The 19671-nt window shown below is 30.8% G+C and overlaps 1 protein-coding gene across 1 annotated transcript in view; it reads right to left on the bottom strand.

The window, feature by feature from the left end:
* LOC121122101 (lachesin) overlaps positions 1-19671 on the bottom strand; it is a 62685-nt gene that overhangs the window by 18950 nt on the left and 24064 nt on the right. The window contains exons 3-4 of the mRNA XM_040717111.2: positions 15329-15502; positions 13777-13908 (exon numbers count right to left, since the gene is read on the bottom strand). Coding sequence (XP_040573045.1) covers positions 13777-13908; positions 15329-15502 — 306 coding nt within the window. The remainder of the gene's footprint in view (positions 1-13776; positions 13909-15328; positions 15503-19671) is intronic.

The raw sequence follows: 19671 nt of genomic DNA, 5'->3' as shown, positions 1-19671 counted from the left end.
AAATGGATGAAGAAGTTGAAAAGGTGTCAATAATTTTTTTTTGTTAATAAGATCTTTTTCTACTTTAAAAAAAATTATATTCAAGCTGAACCAATTGGATAAATAAAACTCAAGCTCAAAGGCTTGTTTGCTCTTATAAAATTGTTGAGACTCAATCGAAAAAAAGTGACTTTTTCCCATCTTTGCTACGATCCAATGGTTGAAAAAAATTGATTCATCATACCACTTACAACTCATTAGTTATTTTTCTGATACTGGGTGTATTTCCGTTATTTTTTTACTTGTTGTGAGTAAATATTGTTCAAGTCTCTCATGGTCAAGAACTCTTTGTTTTTTAGACCATGTTGAATCACATTATTGAAGTCTTAAAAAAAAAAATATAATAAACATGAAACAAAAAGTTTATTTGAGAGGTTCTTTTTAGATAATATACATTTTCTCTTCACATTCAAGTTGATGTCATGTTACAAGTTCATTTATTAAGACGAGTATAACAAATGTATATATATTGTGTGTTTCTTATGTTTTTGAAAGGTTTATCTCATCATCATGTAACTAAGAAATAAATAGATAAAGAATACGTATTGAGCATTTATTTTAAAAGTATAAATGGTTTTCATATACATATTTATAAATATATATAGAATATTTAGAGATATTATGAGCCGAGTATATTTTTTATGGTAATTCTTCATGTTTGAGGTAACTTAGCTGTGTATGGATATATGTAGAAACATAATATCCCAATGATTTTGTGCACAATATTAATATGTTTAAGGTAAAGAAGCACATTATTATATCTTTACTTATGTTGAAATCTACAAAGTTTGGTCAATGATTCCAATTTGAGCCTAGGGTTTGGTGCGAAGATCTTAGTTTTCCATTACGACATTAACTCACTAATGCAAAATACCTTGTATATAGTGTTGTCAGCTATTGATTCCTTCCCCTGACTTGATACGTCATGGTTATTTCCTAATCGATTCTTTTAGATAAATACAAGGTTAGACCATCATGTAATCAGGCTTGCTATAATTTTCAATTTGATGTATCGTACCGACTGTTGGGAAAGAAAAACAGATTTCGACAAATCACGCAACCACTCATAGTCTATGAAGTCACCATTGCTAGAATTTTCAATTTGATGTATCGTACCGACTGTTTGGGTGATAAAAACAGATTTTGACAAATTAAGCAACCACTCATACACTATGACGCCAATATTAAATAGCCTGTTGGAAGTCAAACATCAGTCGTACACGCGTTATGGTATAACCAATGAGCATATACATATAGAGTTCTAGCTACAGGCAACTTTTTTTGGCAAATGTGGGACAGTATCGTCCCCAAACCTTCAGTGTAAATCAACAAGACAGATAAGTAAATACATCTTCAAAAAATTAAATATTTCAACAAACATTTATTAGGTAAGTTGGTTATTATAAACTGTAAGCCCCTTAAAATACACTTTAATATTGCTTTCACATTTTAATGACTTGATAAAACATTTTTCTACTTCAACAAAGAAGACTTTGCTCATTTACTTTTCAGTGGCCTTAATCCAAAATGAATACGGGCAGGGGAACTTGTTATGCAGCGATAAATTGCTCCAACAATTGGATAGCCAGCCGTTTGTATTTCTTTAGATTTCTTCTTAACAATGATATCAGCAAAAGATGGATTCAGAATTCTCGTGGAGCCGATTTAAGAGATTTACTTGAAAGAAATTTAGCAGGTATGATTATGATATATACTTATAAAAAGGTATAGAACTTTCAAAAACATTTTTTTGCAGATAACATTTGCATGACTGTGTCTACAGTCTCTGCACCAGGTAAATCCAAAGAAATCTCTCTAATGCTAAAACTCAGACAATATACCTATCCCAAAAAGTGGGCGATAAAAATATTGCAGCAAGAAAAACAGGCAAAACTCACACCTCTGACAAATGAGAAACATATACTCTCTTCAATGCAGCCATATCTTTCTAAACTGCAACATTTCCTTATTTCTATTCACCTTCGTGTGCAATCGGATAGACCGAATCATCTTATACAAATATATTCCAGATTTAGGCTGTCAGTGCCTACTACAAAATTTCATCGTGCTACAGATTTATCCCGGCAAAGTTCAAACTACCTTCTGTTTCATAAATTCAGGCCTGAATGTCAAATGTGAATGAGGGGATATGTCCTAATTTGCTAAGGCTATTGGCATTGATATGTAACACTTTGGACGAAAAGGATCGAGTGTGCGACTTATTTGTCGATAAGATATCATGGCGCAAATTTGTAGATCAGATGACAAAATATGTTACGAACATTTTACTTGAGAGCAACTTCTTCTCCTTCCGTCACTTATCATGCAATGGGATTATTAAGCTCTTAAAAACCACTATTCTTAAGTACATATATTTGGCCACCAAAATTTTGGAAAGACTACGTTTGTGAAAAGTTAGCTCAACATATTGTCCGTACTTTGCTGTACTCTAAACTCAGAGGGAGAAATAACGTGATAAAAAACACTATTAAAAATAGCCAAAAGAAACTAAAAATTATAAAGCAGTCGTAGCTATCGTCACATATTAACAACATGTCGTAGAAATTTGCAATAAGTATCCTTTTAGGTAATATACCATCATTGTGATTGTTCATAAGATTAGTTATACTCACTGAGCGCACGAGAGAGCCACTATCAACATTATGTAGTCTCAATATCGTCTTACTCGGCCTCTATATGTATATGCTCTCTGGTATAACCTTGTATTTCTATTAACCTTGGATAAATAAACGATGTGATAGGTTAGGCATTACTTATGCTCTAAAAGGCAAGATATACAATTTCTTACTGATCCCTTGTGGACATCTTATTATTTCTATGAAATTATATAGAACTACAAATAATGTATAACTATGCAAAAAAATAAAAAAAATAGCAATATCAGGGATGGTCCGCAGGATTATTTTTTCGAAAAAAATTTTAAAAATCCTCAGTGATACACAACAAATAATTTTTCCGAAAAGATGTTTCAAAAATTCACACCTATTCACAAAAAGTTAATTTTTTTGGGAAAAAAATTCAAAAATCTATATATATTCTCAAAAAATTTCAAAATCCTCAACTATTCTAAAAAAATTCAATTTTTTGTAAATACATTTCTAAAGTTCACAAATGTACACAAAAAAATAATTTTCTTTGGAAAAAAATTAAAAAATCTATATTTGTTCTGAAAAATTTAAGTTATTGGAAAAAAAAATCAAAAATCCACAGCAATATACAATTTTTTGAATTTTTTTTTTAAATCCACACCTATTCACAAAAAATATTTTTTTTTTTTTAACAATTCAAAAGTTGATAGCTATTCTTAAAAAATTAAATATTAGGAAATACATTTATAAAATGGGCAGCTATACACAAAAAATATTTTTTTGGGGGAAATTTCAAAAAGCCCAGCTGTTCCCAAAAAATTAAATTTTTTGAAAATAAAATAAAATTTTAGATATTAAGTTTTTTGAAAAAAAAAAAATCAAATATAAAATTTTATAGTAAAAAGCAAAAATTCCTTAATTTGTGGGCTAGAAGTATCTTCAGCCCCTCCACCCCACGCCTACAGATTCCCCTCAGTTGGTATGATTGAGTTATATTGCTAACGAAAGGCTTTTCTGTTTCTTTTTGTATGAAAGGTTGCGGGATTTGATAAAGTTAGCGATGATTACACTCTAGAAATAATCACATAAGACCGAACCGGACAAAAATTCCCTCTCGGACAGAGTCTCCCCACTAATAATCCCACAATATGTAAGCACACACTTACTAACAAACATACAATATTTTTTACCTCTAGTTATTGTCTTTATTATTAGGGTATTAGGGGCTAAGTAAATTATACTTCCTACGTGTTCTAATAAAAGAAGATGAAGAAAAAACGAGACAGAAAGAGCCTTGGTATTCTTTACTTAATCCCCTTTCTTATTTCATATTCTGAATTAGCAATACGATAGGATTATTAATATTTTTTTCTTGTTCCCAACACAGCCACAATTATTAATAATTCATCGACTCCTTCCACGACACAAATTTAATACATTAATGACAAATGAGGATAAAATGAAAGTAAAAACGGAATATAACGAAACCTCACAGAGGAGTAAAATTAAAGTATTAATTATTTAATTTTTTGTCAAAGTGTATTAGTGTTCATAATTTATCAATTAAATATTATTATTGTATGGTCTTACATCCTTTTATGGTTGCCAATATATGAAAGTTTCATGATTCAATCGATTTTTTTTTAAATAGTAGAGAACGTGTTAAAAGGCCATGTTTGTTTTTAATAAAAAGGAAGGCCGAGGCGAGGGGTATCAGGAGTGGGTGAACTGGAGAGGCTGTAGCCTTCCCCAAATTAAAAAAGGGTTGCTTTTGAGTAAAAAATATAATATGTGCCATTTGTCTTTCAATTTTTTTTTTTTGTCATTAGCTGCGGATTTGTTTTTTTTTTTTTCAAAAATTTAATTTTTGAATTTTGTTTTCAAAAAAGTTAATTTTTTTGAGTAGGGTGAGATTTTTAAATTATTTTCCAAAAAAATTAAAATTCGAAATTTTTTATATTTTAACATTATACATAGGTACTTTTATACATATTTTTGGGGATTTGATCTCTTTATTGCACCATTATCAATTAGAGCAATGGTTTCACAACTTTTTTTAGTTCGACCCTTAAAAAATGCCGTATTTGAGTTTGCGACCCCTACACCTCTCATAGAGTTATTTGACTACATTAATCAAAATTAAAGATTTGAATTCAAAAACAATAAGAAAATACAAGGACAAAATAATCGAATATATTGTAAGTATAAAATCAGCTATAAATATACTACTTGGAATAATTTCTTCAGAATCAACTCTCCTATTTGTCGTAAATAAACTCAAAATTGAGACTCATGTACAAATATGTTTATAAACTAATCAGGTCTTAATGTGACGGACGTATTCTGCACATTGAGTAAAGCAAGTCTATTCTCGGTTTAATTTTGGATACAGCAACTCCAAGATCCTCTTCCGGGATCTGTATCTATATGTAATGTAAGTTAATACGGGAAAAGTCTTCTCACCTAAATAAGTTGAGGCAACTGCTATAAGTAAATACATAGCCGTGGATACCCATTCATCATGGAAATGAATGTGTTTTAGACTTAAAATCTGTTTGTAGTGTTTGATGAAATGAAAGGTCGTTTCTAGAAAAGGATATATACCTACATAATATATATTTTCTTCAAAGACCATTCCTAGTTCAGATGAGTAAATGTAATACTATAATAATGTTTACTTACTCTTAATCAGTGCAACTCCATCTGACCAAGGATAATAGAAATAGATGGTTATACCATAACACGTGTACAACTGATGTTTGACTTCTACCACACTTTTGAATATTGATGTCATAATCTATTAGTGGTGAACTGTTTTCTCAAAACCTGTTCTTCTTCAACAGCAGTCTGTACGATACATTAAATTGAAAATTGTAGCAATAGTGACGTCAGAGACTATGAGTGGTTGTGTGTTTTGACCAAATCTGCCCAGTAGTTTGTACAATACATCAAATTGAAAAGCCCAATTACATGATGGTCTAACCCTGTATTTCTATTAACATTGCAACTGACCAAAAAATTAAAGGAACATAAATAAAAAACGGGGGAAATAACCGGATTTCTGTTGACTTATGGACAAAATCATTTTTTATTAGTCAAAATCTAAAAATAAAATATTTGACAGGTGCCCAGTATTTTAACTTTGATTATAGCAGGTGGAATGGGTTGCCACGTCGCTACCTTTATTGTATTGTACAATCAATAGATGAGAAAATAAACAACAAAAAAAAAGGCCGAAAATTAATTGATAGTTAGCCAATTCTTCTCAACCAAGGAGCTATTGTTTAATGATTGCTGATAATTGTTCAGAGTTTAAAAGCAGTTTAATATACAAATCAACGTTCAGAACTCTGATTAGAAAAAAATATTTACTGTATAATTATAACTGTATCCGGTCCGTTTATATTGTTATTTGCACAAATTATTTGAATGCTAAACTTGAACAACTGCATCGAAGTGACGGTAAAATTTTTGTTTGTTAGATTTTGTCCAGCATATTAAATTAGTTTATGTTAAAATCTTTATTATCAATTAACCTGTCATCTAAAAGCATAGTTCCTAATTCCTGACACCCTATTTGAACCAAATGAATTAAAGCAAATTTATTAATTCACTTGATAAAATTCTAGAATTTGGAACTATTTGAATAGTTCCGAATTCATTCCAAACAATGAATACTCCTAATACAAAAAAATATTATTTGCTGTATAATTTTATTTCGCTACGATTTTATGAAAGAGCATACGTCAACCTACAGATTGAGCCCCACCTATAGCTTGTAACCCCAATTTACCTTTTCTACTTAATGAATTGAACGCTGAACAGAACACTAATAACAACGAAACGCTGAACAGAACAACAAAAAAGTGAAACTCTTACAAGCCTGCATAAATCCTACTCCGTATATAGAAAGGGCGATTAACATGGAAGTACTCTGATGTTAATCGTCAATTCTAATCCGAGTCCAACGATGACTTACATACACTTATTATATATCTCGGAACCGGTTGACTGTTTGATCCACTCTCTCCCCTGATCTCCAGGATTCGTTCTCGTACTATGATTATCCTATTTTTGACATCAGAGCAAACCAAAGCTTTTAGGATTATTTCACAGTGAGAATACTCAGGAGATATTTTCACTGTTGGTATCAAGAGGTCACATATTTCTTTTTTCTAGGACTTGAGACAAATAAGTTGAAATATGACATGATTTGACCCTTCTTTCTAACAGTACTTCACCTTGGTATTGAACTAACATGGATAAAACACACTAATTATAAACTCAACAATGAGTCTCAGATTTAAAAAAAGAAAAAAAATCCCCATCAGTCCATACTTTGATACCCCAAGTCTCAAAAGCATGATGGTAATGGTGAGCCAGTGGCTGTTGTAAGGAGGTCCGATCTCCAAGAAAGCCATCCTTTCAGGAAGTACGCACTCTCTGATAGCAAACACAGTAGTGTTGATCCGTAGACAAATATTGAATAACCTCATCACACAGTTGAGTTGTGGTGGGCCATTAGTGATTCAGGGAAAGTAACCGAGTGTGGCAGGATTCCTATTGGTCCAGATCTAACAACCTTATAACATATTGCTTTTAGAAATTGACCTATTGGAAAATTTATCTTTCAAAATTTATATAAGTATGTGTCAAATATGATACATAAAACCCTCTTTCATATATTAAAACAAATAATTACAAAATCTACTTCCAACACTTTTGCTCCAGGCCTGCGACTTATAATAACTCCCAACCAAATCCTTTTTGCTACTCTGTGTCTTTCATGAGCACATACACTAGATATGACAGTATAATTTATACTTTTGGAGAATAAAATAATAAAGAATGCAGCTTCGGATGATAAAAAGCCTGTTTAGATTTTCAATTAGAAAAAACCGCTACCACTTTTGAGGGTATATTTTACACACCTTTGGAAATTGTGCTCAAAATTTAAATGACTTGTAATTTGGGGGGTGATATATATAATTATACATACCTTGTACACTTTTAAATATACATTTTCTTAGAAAATAAAATGTTATTAGATTGAGTTCAACCTGCATGAATGTAGGTGGTATATACCTATAAACACCCCTTTAATGCCATGTTTACGAGCGACACAAAAGCTTAAATAAATTGGATATGTATGTATATATACATAGGCAAGGCTTGAATGTACAATATAATTGCAAAAAAGTAAGCAAGCAAGCATTGAATCGCATTTTTAATGAGGTTGAAGCAGCTAATATCCTCTAAGATAAAAAAACCAATTAAAATATTAGAATATTTTTTCCGTTTCTCCGTGAATATAACGAAGTATTTACATACTCTTTCAGTACATTTGAGTGATCCATCTAGCTTAAAGTAATGATGGAACTCCTTTATTATATATTCTTTATAAAATGGCTATTTCACAAAATATATTTAAATATTTTTTTGTCATTGAATATATATTGCTTCTCATTTGGTAGGTATTAGGATTTTCCACGTGATGAAAACTACGTGTATTATGGGCTTGTTAGAAAAAAGGAACCGAAAATCAACATGGTAGTTCCCTGTCATGGCATTTTATTAGATCAGCTACAATCAGCTGTCTCGAGGAAGGAGAGAGAAAAATAAATAAACAGGGGCATTTGCAAGAATTATTCTTTTGAAAATCCTTACTTCTACTCTGAGTCTAACAAGAAACCCTTTATAAGCCCATCTAGCGGTTGCATTTTGAACCACCATTTTTTTGACGTTTAACAGCTGTAGTAACCTTCTCATTGTGTCTAATATTTTGTAAAAGATCTCCGGTTTACAAAATGGTTAAGTTTACGCTCGAAGAAAATTGGGAAATACTGAAGACTTACTTCCAAGATGGAGAGTCTTCAAACGAAACTGCAAGAAAATTACGTTGGTCGAAATAAAGCGCCTTCCAGGCAGTTTGTGGATAAATTTGTGAAGCGAGTGCACAAAACTGGTTCGTTAATGGATAAAACAGCGCGTTCCCGTGTTCGTCCAATGCGTTCAATCGAAAACATTGCTGCTGTTGCCGAAAGCGATAAAACGAGCAAGGAGCTGCCGTTATGGTCAATGGTGAGCGCTATCAGGCCATGTTGGAAGATTTTTTGTTTCCCCAAATGGAAAAGGAAGACATCAATGACATTTGTTTCCAACAGAATGGTGTTACGTGCCACACAGCTAACGTTATAGTGGATCTTTTGTGCACTGCCTTCGACAATCGCATCATAAACCGAAACATCAACGTCAACTGGCCACTTCGTAGCTGTGATTTGACTCCATTGGGCTATTTTTTTGTGGGAAACTGGCAAGGAAAGGTTACACCAACCATCCAGAGACGATTGACGACTTGAAACACGAAATTGGAGTCGCCATTGCAGCTATTGAAGCTCACACAATCGAAAATGTATTGAAAAATTGGTTCGACAGAATGGGCTACTGTAAGGCCAGCGACGGCGGCCATATGAATAAAGTGGTGTTATTTTATTAATCGGAATGTCGAGGCTTTCAAATAAAAAAAAATTATTGAAAAATATCCATCCGTCTCTTTTTTATAGCGATATCAAAAACAAAAAGTTTTTTCTCTTTAGGAGTTTTTAACACACCCCTTGAAATCCTAAGCCAGCAGTTACATACACTATTACGTAGATGATACATAGATGACCATAGATGTACCTGCTTTTAACGTTCACTTTCTTGAACTTCAATTAATTATTTGCTTTGTCAATAGGCTTAAAAAAAATTTACAACTAGTTTTTTGCACTGAAAAGATGAATTAAATTATTTGCTTTAAAGTTATGCAATACATTGGTTTTTAAACAGTCGTACTGAGGCTTGACTAGGAGGCGAGAGGAGAGAATATTGAATCTCTCTGACTCAAATATTTATTAAAAATTGTCTATGAAATAATCCATGAATTTTAAATTATATACATCATAATGGATGAGTGAAGTAATAGTTAAAAAAAACTAAAGTAATACCACCTCATTAATTCAATTATTTTTCTTTCAAATGAAGGTAAAATTATTAATATTTAGTTATTTGAACTACAAGGGTGTCATCTACATTAGACATTAACAGAGAGAGAGAAAAAGAGTCGAGGATTCATCTCCTAGTATCTTAGGGATCTTTTTTTTATGGTGTCATTTGGAAAATGTAAGGGATATACGTCTTGGGATTATAATTACAGATCTCTTTTGTTTCTTTTGATTCCGAGTAACATATTTACTATGTTATGTACAGAGTTGTATAAAATATAACCTGCCGATATGTAAAAAACCAGAAATGACGGCATGGTAACCCTGACAATTTGACTATTAAGTCGACGCTATTAAGTTTTATTAAATTACCTGCGAGCAGGTATTAGAGCAAGAAAATAAACTAAAATCCCACTAGCTAGGACACCGTTGGCTCCGATGTTGATCCTCAATTCAACCCCGTGTCCAACATGTACTTGGACTTATAAGCCTACAACAAGTCTTTCATGAACCCAATTGAATATTTTATATTTAGTTTATCCTTTGGAAGAATGAAAGATTAATCATAACTGTTATTGAAATTAATATTAAAAAAAAAGAACAATCATGAGATTGCAAAACTATAAAAAAATATTGCAGCCGTTAAGGTCATATTGTGTACAACTCTAAATCTGTTTATGTCTTGACATAAGAAACCTGTCAGCCTTACTTCATACTATTATTTATACGCATAAAAAATCTTGTAGATCTACAGACTCTACATAGTATTTTATATAAGGGATCTTTTTCTCTTGTCAGGTTCTTCTTAGATGTGTTTTTTAATGCTCAAGATATTATGAATAATTTATTTATCTTTATAGAGTAAAGAAAGAGGTAAAGAAAGACAGAGAGAGAGAGAGAGTAGAAGTGAAGAAAACTTAAAAATTTATCAGATTTTTTTATGTTTATCCCCATAGATAAATTTATTTTTTATTTTACGAGGATGAGGCATGCAACAATTCTGTATGTGAAATAGAAAAAAAAAATGCTAGTATCATTTAAAAGTATCTATGTATGTGTGGAGTCCTTACTTTTCTCATGGTTGGGCATAGGTATTAGTAGAGATGAAAATCCTACTTATAATGGGCATGCTTTAAAAAAAAAAACCTAAAATCTAAATGGTAACCATGACAATTTGAGGAATGTTGTGGCCCTGCAATCAGCTGATACAAAAGAGAAGGATCTGAGGATTTAGGCCTCTCTCAATAACAAAGAATAATGAAATTAATGGACTGTATTACTTACTCTGTAATAAAACACTGGGTAATAATAACACACACGTGTATTTTGTATAGAGTTATATCAATGAATTATATATTTCGAATGTATAATATAATAAAAAAGAATAGAAAAAAACAGGGAATAGGTTATGCTTATATGACCAGATATGCAAAAGACTCCGATTCCAACAGAATGATCGTAAAAAGTCCGAAACTCCACTTCAGAATCCGCCGTTTTGAAATGAAATACCTAATATATTCGGATCCATTCCCAAAAAATGGTAGGAAACTTATTTTTTTTTTAAACCTGTTATCGAATCCTGAGAATATTGTAAGTTTCCACCGCGAGTCAAGATTCTTAAAAGACAATCTCAAATCCAGTCTTTTATCTATATGTTGATCCTTAATACGAGTAAATATGAAGAGGGAATCAAATAATAAACTGAGAATAAATAATATAAATATTATTTTCCTCAGTTCTGACACTGAGAACTGAAAAGTGATGCAAATTACACAAATCATTTATAAAAAAAAAGAACCAAAACTCACTTTGATCTACAATTAGGTCTCGAAATATATCACTACATAATCCTAATCAATTTATTGATTATTAACACGATTTGAAAAGAAAGAAACCAAGAATAAAGATATAAATATATCCCATATCTTACTTATTTTTTAAACAGTCTAGAGATGAGATGAGATGTCAGTCGAAAAAGATCCTATATAGAAATGGCCTAACAAACTTCTTTTTAAATGTATCTATAATTGACCAGATGGAGTCGGACTGATTAACCTACAATCAGCTGTCACAAGAAAGGAGTGGAGAAAGAAATAAACAAGTCCATTATCAAGAATTACTCCTATGTCGATACCCAATTCTCATAGCCGTACACAGAGGTGGGCTGGAGGGACTGTAGTTCCCCCCTCCCCAAATTAAGGAATTTTTAATTTTTTACTATAAACTTTTTTGGTCATGACGAAAAAGTTTTAGACGAAAATAGGGATAAGATTTTTTATTTATAGATTTATTTTCTTTAAAATATTCGTAATTCGGTTAAATTATAAAGCAGAGGAAAAAAAATTAATATTTAAGCTATAACTTTTGAAATTTTCATATTTGAAATATAACTTTTCAAATTTTAATACTTGAGATATAACTTTTCAAATTTTAGTATTTGTAATGTAACTTTTCAAATTTTTTTACAAAAATTTTATATTACAAATATAATTTTTGAATTTTTTTGTGAAAAAAAGTGGATTTTTAAAATTTTTTTCGAAAAATTTTTATATTTGAATTTTTAAAAAAAAAATTAATTTTCTGTGAGTTGCTGTGAACCAAAAACCAAGCTTCCAAAAAAATATATATATATAAATAATCCTGTGGATGCCCCTGACTATAGTCTGAGTGCAACAAGGTCTTAGAATTACAACTTTGCAACAAATCCTTAGGTCTTTTATGAGCACAGTCGAATGTTCAAACAGGTTTAGAATATAATTGAATCTATTTAGGAAAGGATGTTCACTAGTCAGGAATAAAAATAATAATGACCTTCATATAACTAATTCAAAACAAAGAAAAATAACAATAATGGCTAAAATAAATAAATAACCAGCTAAAAAATACACCGGATTTTTATCACTGATTATATATCTCATCGTTCAGTCCATCATTTTAAAAAACTCTCCCTACATAGTGTCTAGCATCATTGTTTAAATTGCAAATAATGGCAGTAGAACTTATGTTCATTTTATTCCACAAATTTGTCTATTTACTCTACTTCTAGAAAAGCTATGTACAAAAAAAACAACAACCTTATAATGACATGTTATAACATTTAAATTTTTTTGCCGGTGCTACTAATTGGTCCGTAAATATATGTGCCATTTGGGGGGAGTGTTTTTATCATCTATTCATAAATTGGTACATATATGTTACATTTCGTTGATAAGTGATTTTTTTTCTCTTCCTTTTATATAAGAAACGTAGCATATTGATGCTAAAAATATATAAAAAAGAAAGTAATTTTGTCCTTATACGGTTAAGTATAACTTAATATTATGGTATTACAAATACTTCATCTGACCTAAAAATTGTCTTTGACGATCAAAAACATTAAGTATACTTCCTTCTCTTGAAGCAACCGTGAATCAGCCCTACGCACGCACATAGAGTTCAAATTCAAGAGAATAATCATGCATTCCGTGTACGTTGTCCACTAAGCTACGTCACTATGGTACACATTTTGAAAAAATAATAAAAACAATTTTAAATCACTGCATCTTAATCGAAAATATATATTAAATAAATAAATTATTTAGCACACTCTTAACTCAAAAATGTAAGTTTTATAAAGTTTTTTGTCTCTTTTTCCAAAATCTCATCAGCTTTCTACTCAAGGTAAATTGAACTTAATGTGTCCAAACACAGTAACTAAAATAAGGATGTATTCAGCAGTAATGTACACTGTACATCTATTATGCATAAATAATATATTTAAGAGAAAACAACTCCTGAAGGGTTTAAAAATCTTTTGGATTTAATATGAAAGTTTCTATAACTACAAAAATAAAATAAGATATGAAAAGATGTTAGAAGAAGAATAGGAATGAAAAAATTGTCAGGTTCAACCAAAATGTTATTTTATTTTTGTAAAAGTTTTGATTGACGTTTTATTATTTTACATCAGATATTTATATATTATTTTTTTGTTTGTAAGGTGGGATTTATTTTTTTCATTTGCTGTCTGTTTTTTTTTTTTTTTTTTTTTTTTTTACACACGGTACAACGAGGTGACTCAAAAGGAGTCAAGATGATAAGGAAAGCAAATATGTACAAATGACAAATGATGGGATGTTCTCATACGTCTATTATATTTAACTTACATTCAACTGTAAGGATGATTCTTTTACTGATTGAAGGAGGAATCCCATTGCTTGCTATACAGAGATAAGCTCCCATCTCAGTCCGGGATATCCGTATCAGATCCAAAGTATCCTCGTGCACTTTTTTCTTTTCTGTCAAAAGAAAGAATAAATATTGAAATTAAAGCTATTGATGTCGAGAATTTAGAGCCATCTTAAGAACCAAAGTTTATAAGAATATATGCGGTGCGTCAACATAAATATAATCTTGAACAAAAATAAAGAAAAGGAGAAAGCTCAAAATTTATTTTACTTCATAAATACCGGGTGGTCCATTGAAATCTTTACACTTAATTAATTAATGAAGGTTGAGTCATTGAAATTAATTCATATTTTGATATATATCAAGCATACACAATTAGTTACGTAGCAAAGCATAGTTGAGTACCCTAGCTTCGTACAAGTTGAGAAAAGGAGACTTGAACGTGATGGACAAACTTCCTTTCCTGCACTCCAAGTAGTACGGCGTCTCTAGAACACCCATCTACACCTTCAGAAAGTCTAAAACGTTGGAAAGGAAGAAGGGCTCTCTCAAAAAGGTCAAACGGGACCCGGATAAGTTAAAAAAAATACGCCACGCCAATTCCCTCAAGTCCATGAGGCCTATGAAAGAGATCTTGGGGTTTCACACCTGACTCTCGAGAAAGCTGTTAAAAAATGTGAGTGGAAAGAGCCTTGTAAGGTTGAACAGGCCACTTTGATAGGTACAACCCAATATTTCATAGACATATTTGAGTAAATATTACCCTTATTGTTTAAACTTGTAGGATGAGGTAAGATAACCAATTGGTTAAGTTATAGTTTAAAACCTTTATTTGATTAAGTATACTTATATTAGGCCCTATATGGCCTATCAAATGCCCAATAGAAGTATATTTAATCAAATAAAGGTTTTAAACTATAATTTAACCTATTGGTTATCTTCACTCATCGTCACAAATTAATTTTTCTTACTTTAAGTGCAATTTTTAGGTCTTCAATCATTTTAGCATGCTTTTGTGTTGACGGGCCACATATATGTATAAATGATTCAGAATTAAGATTTGAAGCTGTTTTGAAACAATTTTTCCTTTTAGATGAGGATAAATGGCTAATTATTCATAGCATGGATTTGGATGCCAAAATGGCACCAACAAATACAAAAGACTTAGATTTTTTTATTTATCAAAAATATATCTCTCTAACGTATATCTTTATTAAATATATAAGACCCTAATATGTTTTGAAAATATGTTAGTATAAATTATACAGGAATTATTATTTTGATAATTTAGACAATACTTTTGCAAGGATTTGTCTCTAATTATTCTACTTTTCTCGTCCTTAATCGATCTAAAGAAAAAATAATTCTAAAAATTTTGTCATTTTAAAAGGTTTTACTGTATCTACTATTTATGGTGGGACTTTAATGAATAAAATCTCGACTCACTACCCCCAAGATATCCTTGCTATATGTATACGGTACAATGTGTGATGTCATTGAAAGCTCTGTATATGCTTAAAAGATACAAACCTATTTTTCCTTCCTTTTTCCTTCTCTTGAGAATGATTTTCTTTCCATCCTCTCGCATCCATGTTATTTCTGGCTCAGGTATACCATTGGACTTGCATATGAGGGATGCATTGTTATTCTCCCTCACACTCACAGTTGAGGGAGAGCTCTCAGCATCCACAATTTGCGGTGGAACTAGGGAAAAGAGATTTAATAATTAATAAATAAAGCAAAGTATGTCTCCCAGTTTTTTAAATATATATTAACATTATTATTAGATAATTTTTCTATATTATGAGAAGTAATTGAAAATCACAGCTTCTTTTAAAAAAATAACTAGAAACAAAATCATATTTGACAACTCCAATAATTTTTAACATGTTTGCATTGTTCTTTTCATGCCTTTTTTAGTCTTTTAACATGTTAGTAAGTCAAGTTAGAAGCCATTTGATGATATAAATGTCTAAAAATAGTAATTTGTAAGGTGGTTTTAACTTGCAATAAGACTATGAACTCCCGATTCAAAGCTAAAAAGTAAAGATGACTGTAGTTAACAGGTATAAAAAATAAAAGGTATTATTTTTCAAGACAATTGTAAAAAACTTTTCTTTGCAAATTTTGAATAATGAGATGAACATATGTCTACAAATATTTGTCGGCATATGGACACACAAAACATATTCATATCAGTATTGAAAGTCACAAAATTCTCCTACTTTCTAGTATTTATTGTTTTAATATATGCAAAATAATTGTTTTAAATCTACTTGTGGTGATTGAATTTAATACAAACTACACTTGTCAACAAATGTTTACCCTAGGACTGAGATCGTATGTTTCTCACTGTTTTGTCCTCGATAAACATATGAAAATAACCTTTATAGCCGAAAACTCCTGTTTTTGTGGCCTACGGAGATAAACAAAGACTCTTGATAGCTTAATAAATATACAAAAATATTTTTTCATCAACAAATATTAAATAAACTTTTGAAATATTATTTTCTCCACACTAAACTATGATTCTTGTCATTGTAATCAAAAAATAGAATTTTTTTAGATTTTCAATGAAAAAGACACTCTGTTATTTTCATAGAATTATAAGGCATTTTCCCCAATTCCCAATAAGATGCAGAAGTAAGTAACATATTTTTTGAATCTAGAAACATCTACCTACAAACTTTATTTGATACTTTTTTTTAATGTAAATCTTTCAAGGCAAAATATAACAGTAAATTATCTAGATGTTGTAAAAAAAAATTTTTTTTAAGCACATTGTAGGGTTCAATACCAGAAATTTTTAGTTATAAAGGTCATATATATGTTTCTAGAGGTAAGAACCATAGTGAAATATACCTATATATATATAGAGAGAGAGAGAGGGGAGATGTTATTTTTGATGGAGGTATGGAATTGAGAGTAAGACGTTTTTTTAATATATAGATCAGTTAGAAGAATTTATCTCCTATAAAAATAGATTTGTTAGGGATGTCCTTGATTTGAAGTACAATTTTGGGTTAATAAGCGTCCAACCTACTCATTGTTTTTTATAGATTAGATGAGTAAATTAAATTGATTAAAGATTGGTCAAAACAGTACCCCACAAAGAAGAAAAAATTAATTCAAGATTGGGATAATTAACTTGTTTATTTTTGGACCGTTTGAAAAACGAGCTGCAAGAAAAATGCCCACGATTGACCCACAAAAAATTCATTTTCCATCACGACAATGCACCAGCTCATATCTCAGCAGCTGTGGTAGCAAAGTTAATGGACATAGGGTTCCAACTGGAGATGCCCATATCACTAGCAATCATCTCACGCACCTTCACTCTTCTGGCATCCATCACTAGTAACCTCAAAGGGGCGTCTAGAACGTTCAGCATCACTTGTGCCCATGTGGACACTTGGGAAATTTTGAAACCACTTATAAACTCTTCTAATCGAAGGTGCAGAGTCCCCATAATGTTCATCAAGCTTCTTTTTAGTTTCTTGAGGCGTTTTGTCTTTCATAAAGTAAAGTTTAACAAACACACGAAATTCTTTATGGTCCATTTTTTGAAAATCCCTCCCCTTCCTCGATTCAAACGAATGCCAAACAGAAAGGAATATACGTATCTGGCTGAAAGTTTGTGTGTGTTCTTCCAAGAGAGTCTATTATCTAAACATAACCTCAATACGCGCAAACAATGCCGTCTATCAGACTTTTCAAACGATCCTCGTATACGTTGTGTTCATGTTGCAATCACAATAAGAGATGAATAGTTTTAAATGAAGCATTTACAGTACTTAGGATAAGACTAGGGCAATTACTGAATATTCCATGGGTCATCTATATTCTAAAGGTGTCATTTTTGACTATTTTAATGCAAGCTAATAAAATATATGTATATATTCTGTAGGATATATTAAGTTCATATCCTCATCTGTTATATTACTCATAAACACATAATAAATGCGTTATTTTATTAGATAAAAATGAAAATAGTAATGAAGCTATGTTGTAACTATGTACTACATTACAAATTACAACTTGTACAATCAAATTATACATGTTGCAAGGTTTACACAACACATAGAATAATAAACAAATATATTGTAACCAGAACGTTTATAAAATGCCAATATACAAATTTCAGCCAAGATTAATCTTCCTCAGATTTTTGTATAACAAATTTTAATCTTAAGAAGAATAAATTGCAACTTGTACAGAGCATACACATTTATTTCTCTATTGTAAAATGAATCAGGAACACATAATCTTAAGTTTATTGACGTATTAATTAAAAAGAAGAAGAAAAATCAAACAGGATAAATCTATGAAAACATTCAACCATTAAAAAATATTTTTACATATGTTTTACAGCTTCAAATATTTAAAGCCTTCTAGGTAGAAAAGGATAATGGATATCGGCTTAATTTACATACATACATATCTTGCATAGTATGTATAAATGTATAATCACACACTTTATAAACACCCCGTTCATCTAAGGATTTCTGATATCTTTCTTTTTGATAGCAAAAAAAGGAATAAATAGGATCTTAAGAATGACCGTGGATAGTCTTTGTACCTACTCTTAGTATTAGGATGAGAAAGAGGGGGAAAAAAAAGATTTTCTTAACGAGGGGAAAAGATATGGGGTTGTGTTTAGAATACAAATGATTTTTATTTTAAAGAGTGTCGATGTACATATTATTATTATGTAAAACATAGTTTTTAGAGAAGACAGGGGCAGTTGCAAACCTTTTTGTATTTGACAAAATTACTTCGAGAGGGCGTCTGCAGGGGGTAGGCCGGAGGGGTTGTAGACTCCCTCCCCCCAAATTAAGGAATTTCTGCTTTTTACTAGATTTTTTTTTGGTCAGGATGAATTTTTTTTACGTGAAAATAGGGATAAAATTTTTTTAAACATTTATTTTCTTTAAAAAGGTCATTTAAACAAATTATGCAGCAGAACAAAAAAAATAATATTGGAAATTTTATTTCAAAAAATTTAATTTTTTGTGAAAAGCTGTGGATTTTTGAATTTTTTTCCAAAAAATTGAACTTTTGAAAAAAAAAATAACTTTTGAAAATAAAAATAAAAGTATTAATATTTGAAATAATTTTTCCAAAAAATATTTTTTTTCTAATTTTTTTCCTAAAGAATAATTTTCATTGAATAGATATTGTTTTTTGAATTTTTTTTCACAAAAATATTTAATTTTTTGGGAAAAACTGGATTTCGAAATTTTTTTCGAAAAAATTTGATATTGGAAATTTTTTTCCAAAAAAATTAATACCAAAAACAAGGCCCTCCCCCTAAAATATAATCATGCAGAAGCCCTTGCTATCACTTGCCAAATTTTAAAATTGCATAAAATAAGTGTTTCCGCTGTTATTAATGCGATTTTTGGGACCAGTAAAAATCCATGTTGCATGGATACTTTTTTAGTACTAAAACACGTAAAATGGGAGAAATTATTTTTCCAAATCTACTTTTTACTATTTGCCCTCTGTTTTTTTTTAGCATGGTTAGAATAATAAAAATATATTGTTCCCTGATGAGTCCGCCGTTGGCGGCGATGCCCTTGTTGAGGTGGTTCCGGAAGGAGGAGCAGGCTGAGACGGCGTGTGTGGGATATACCTTAGCCCAGTAATACAAAATCAATTCCTTGAGGTCGGCCATACTCTTGTGGGGCCTCCAGCAGATTTGTCACTCTAAATCCCCCCAAAGAAGTAGTACATACGGTTCAAAGCGGGAGTTATAGAGGCCCATATACCGGATACCTGACTATACAGGGACTCAGAATAATTCCAAACACCTTGTTATACGAAATCTGTAGTGTTTGAAACAGTATTTATATATTAAACCAGTCAATAGT

Source organism: Lepeophtheirus salmonis, chromosome 7 (assembly GCF_016086655.4).
Source record: "Lepeophtheirus salmonis chromosome 7, UVic_Lsal_1.4, whole genome shotgun sequence".
Classification (NCBI taxonomy): domain Eukaryota; kingdom Metazoa; phylum Arthropoda; class Copepoda; order Siphonostomatoida; family Caligidae; genus Lepeophtheirus; species Lepeophtheirus salmonis.
Note: the sequence above shows the minus strand (reverse complement) of the source record. Positions and strands in the feature narration are given on the sequence as shown.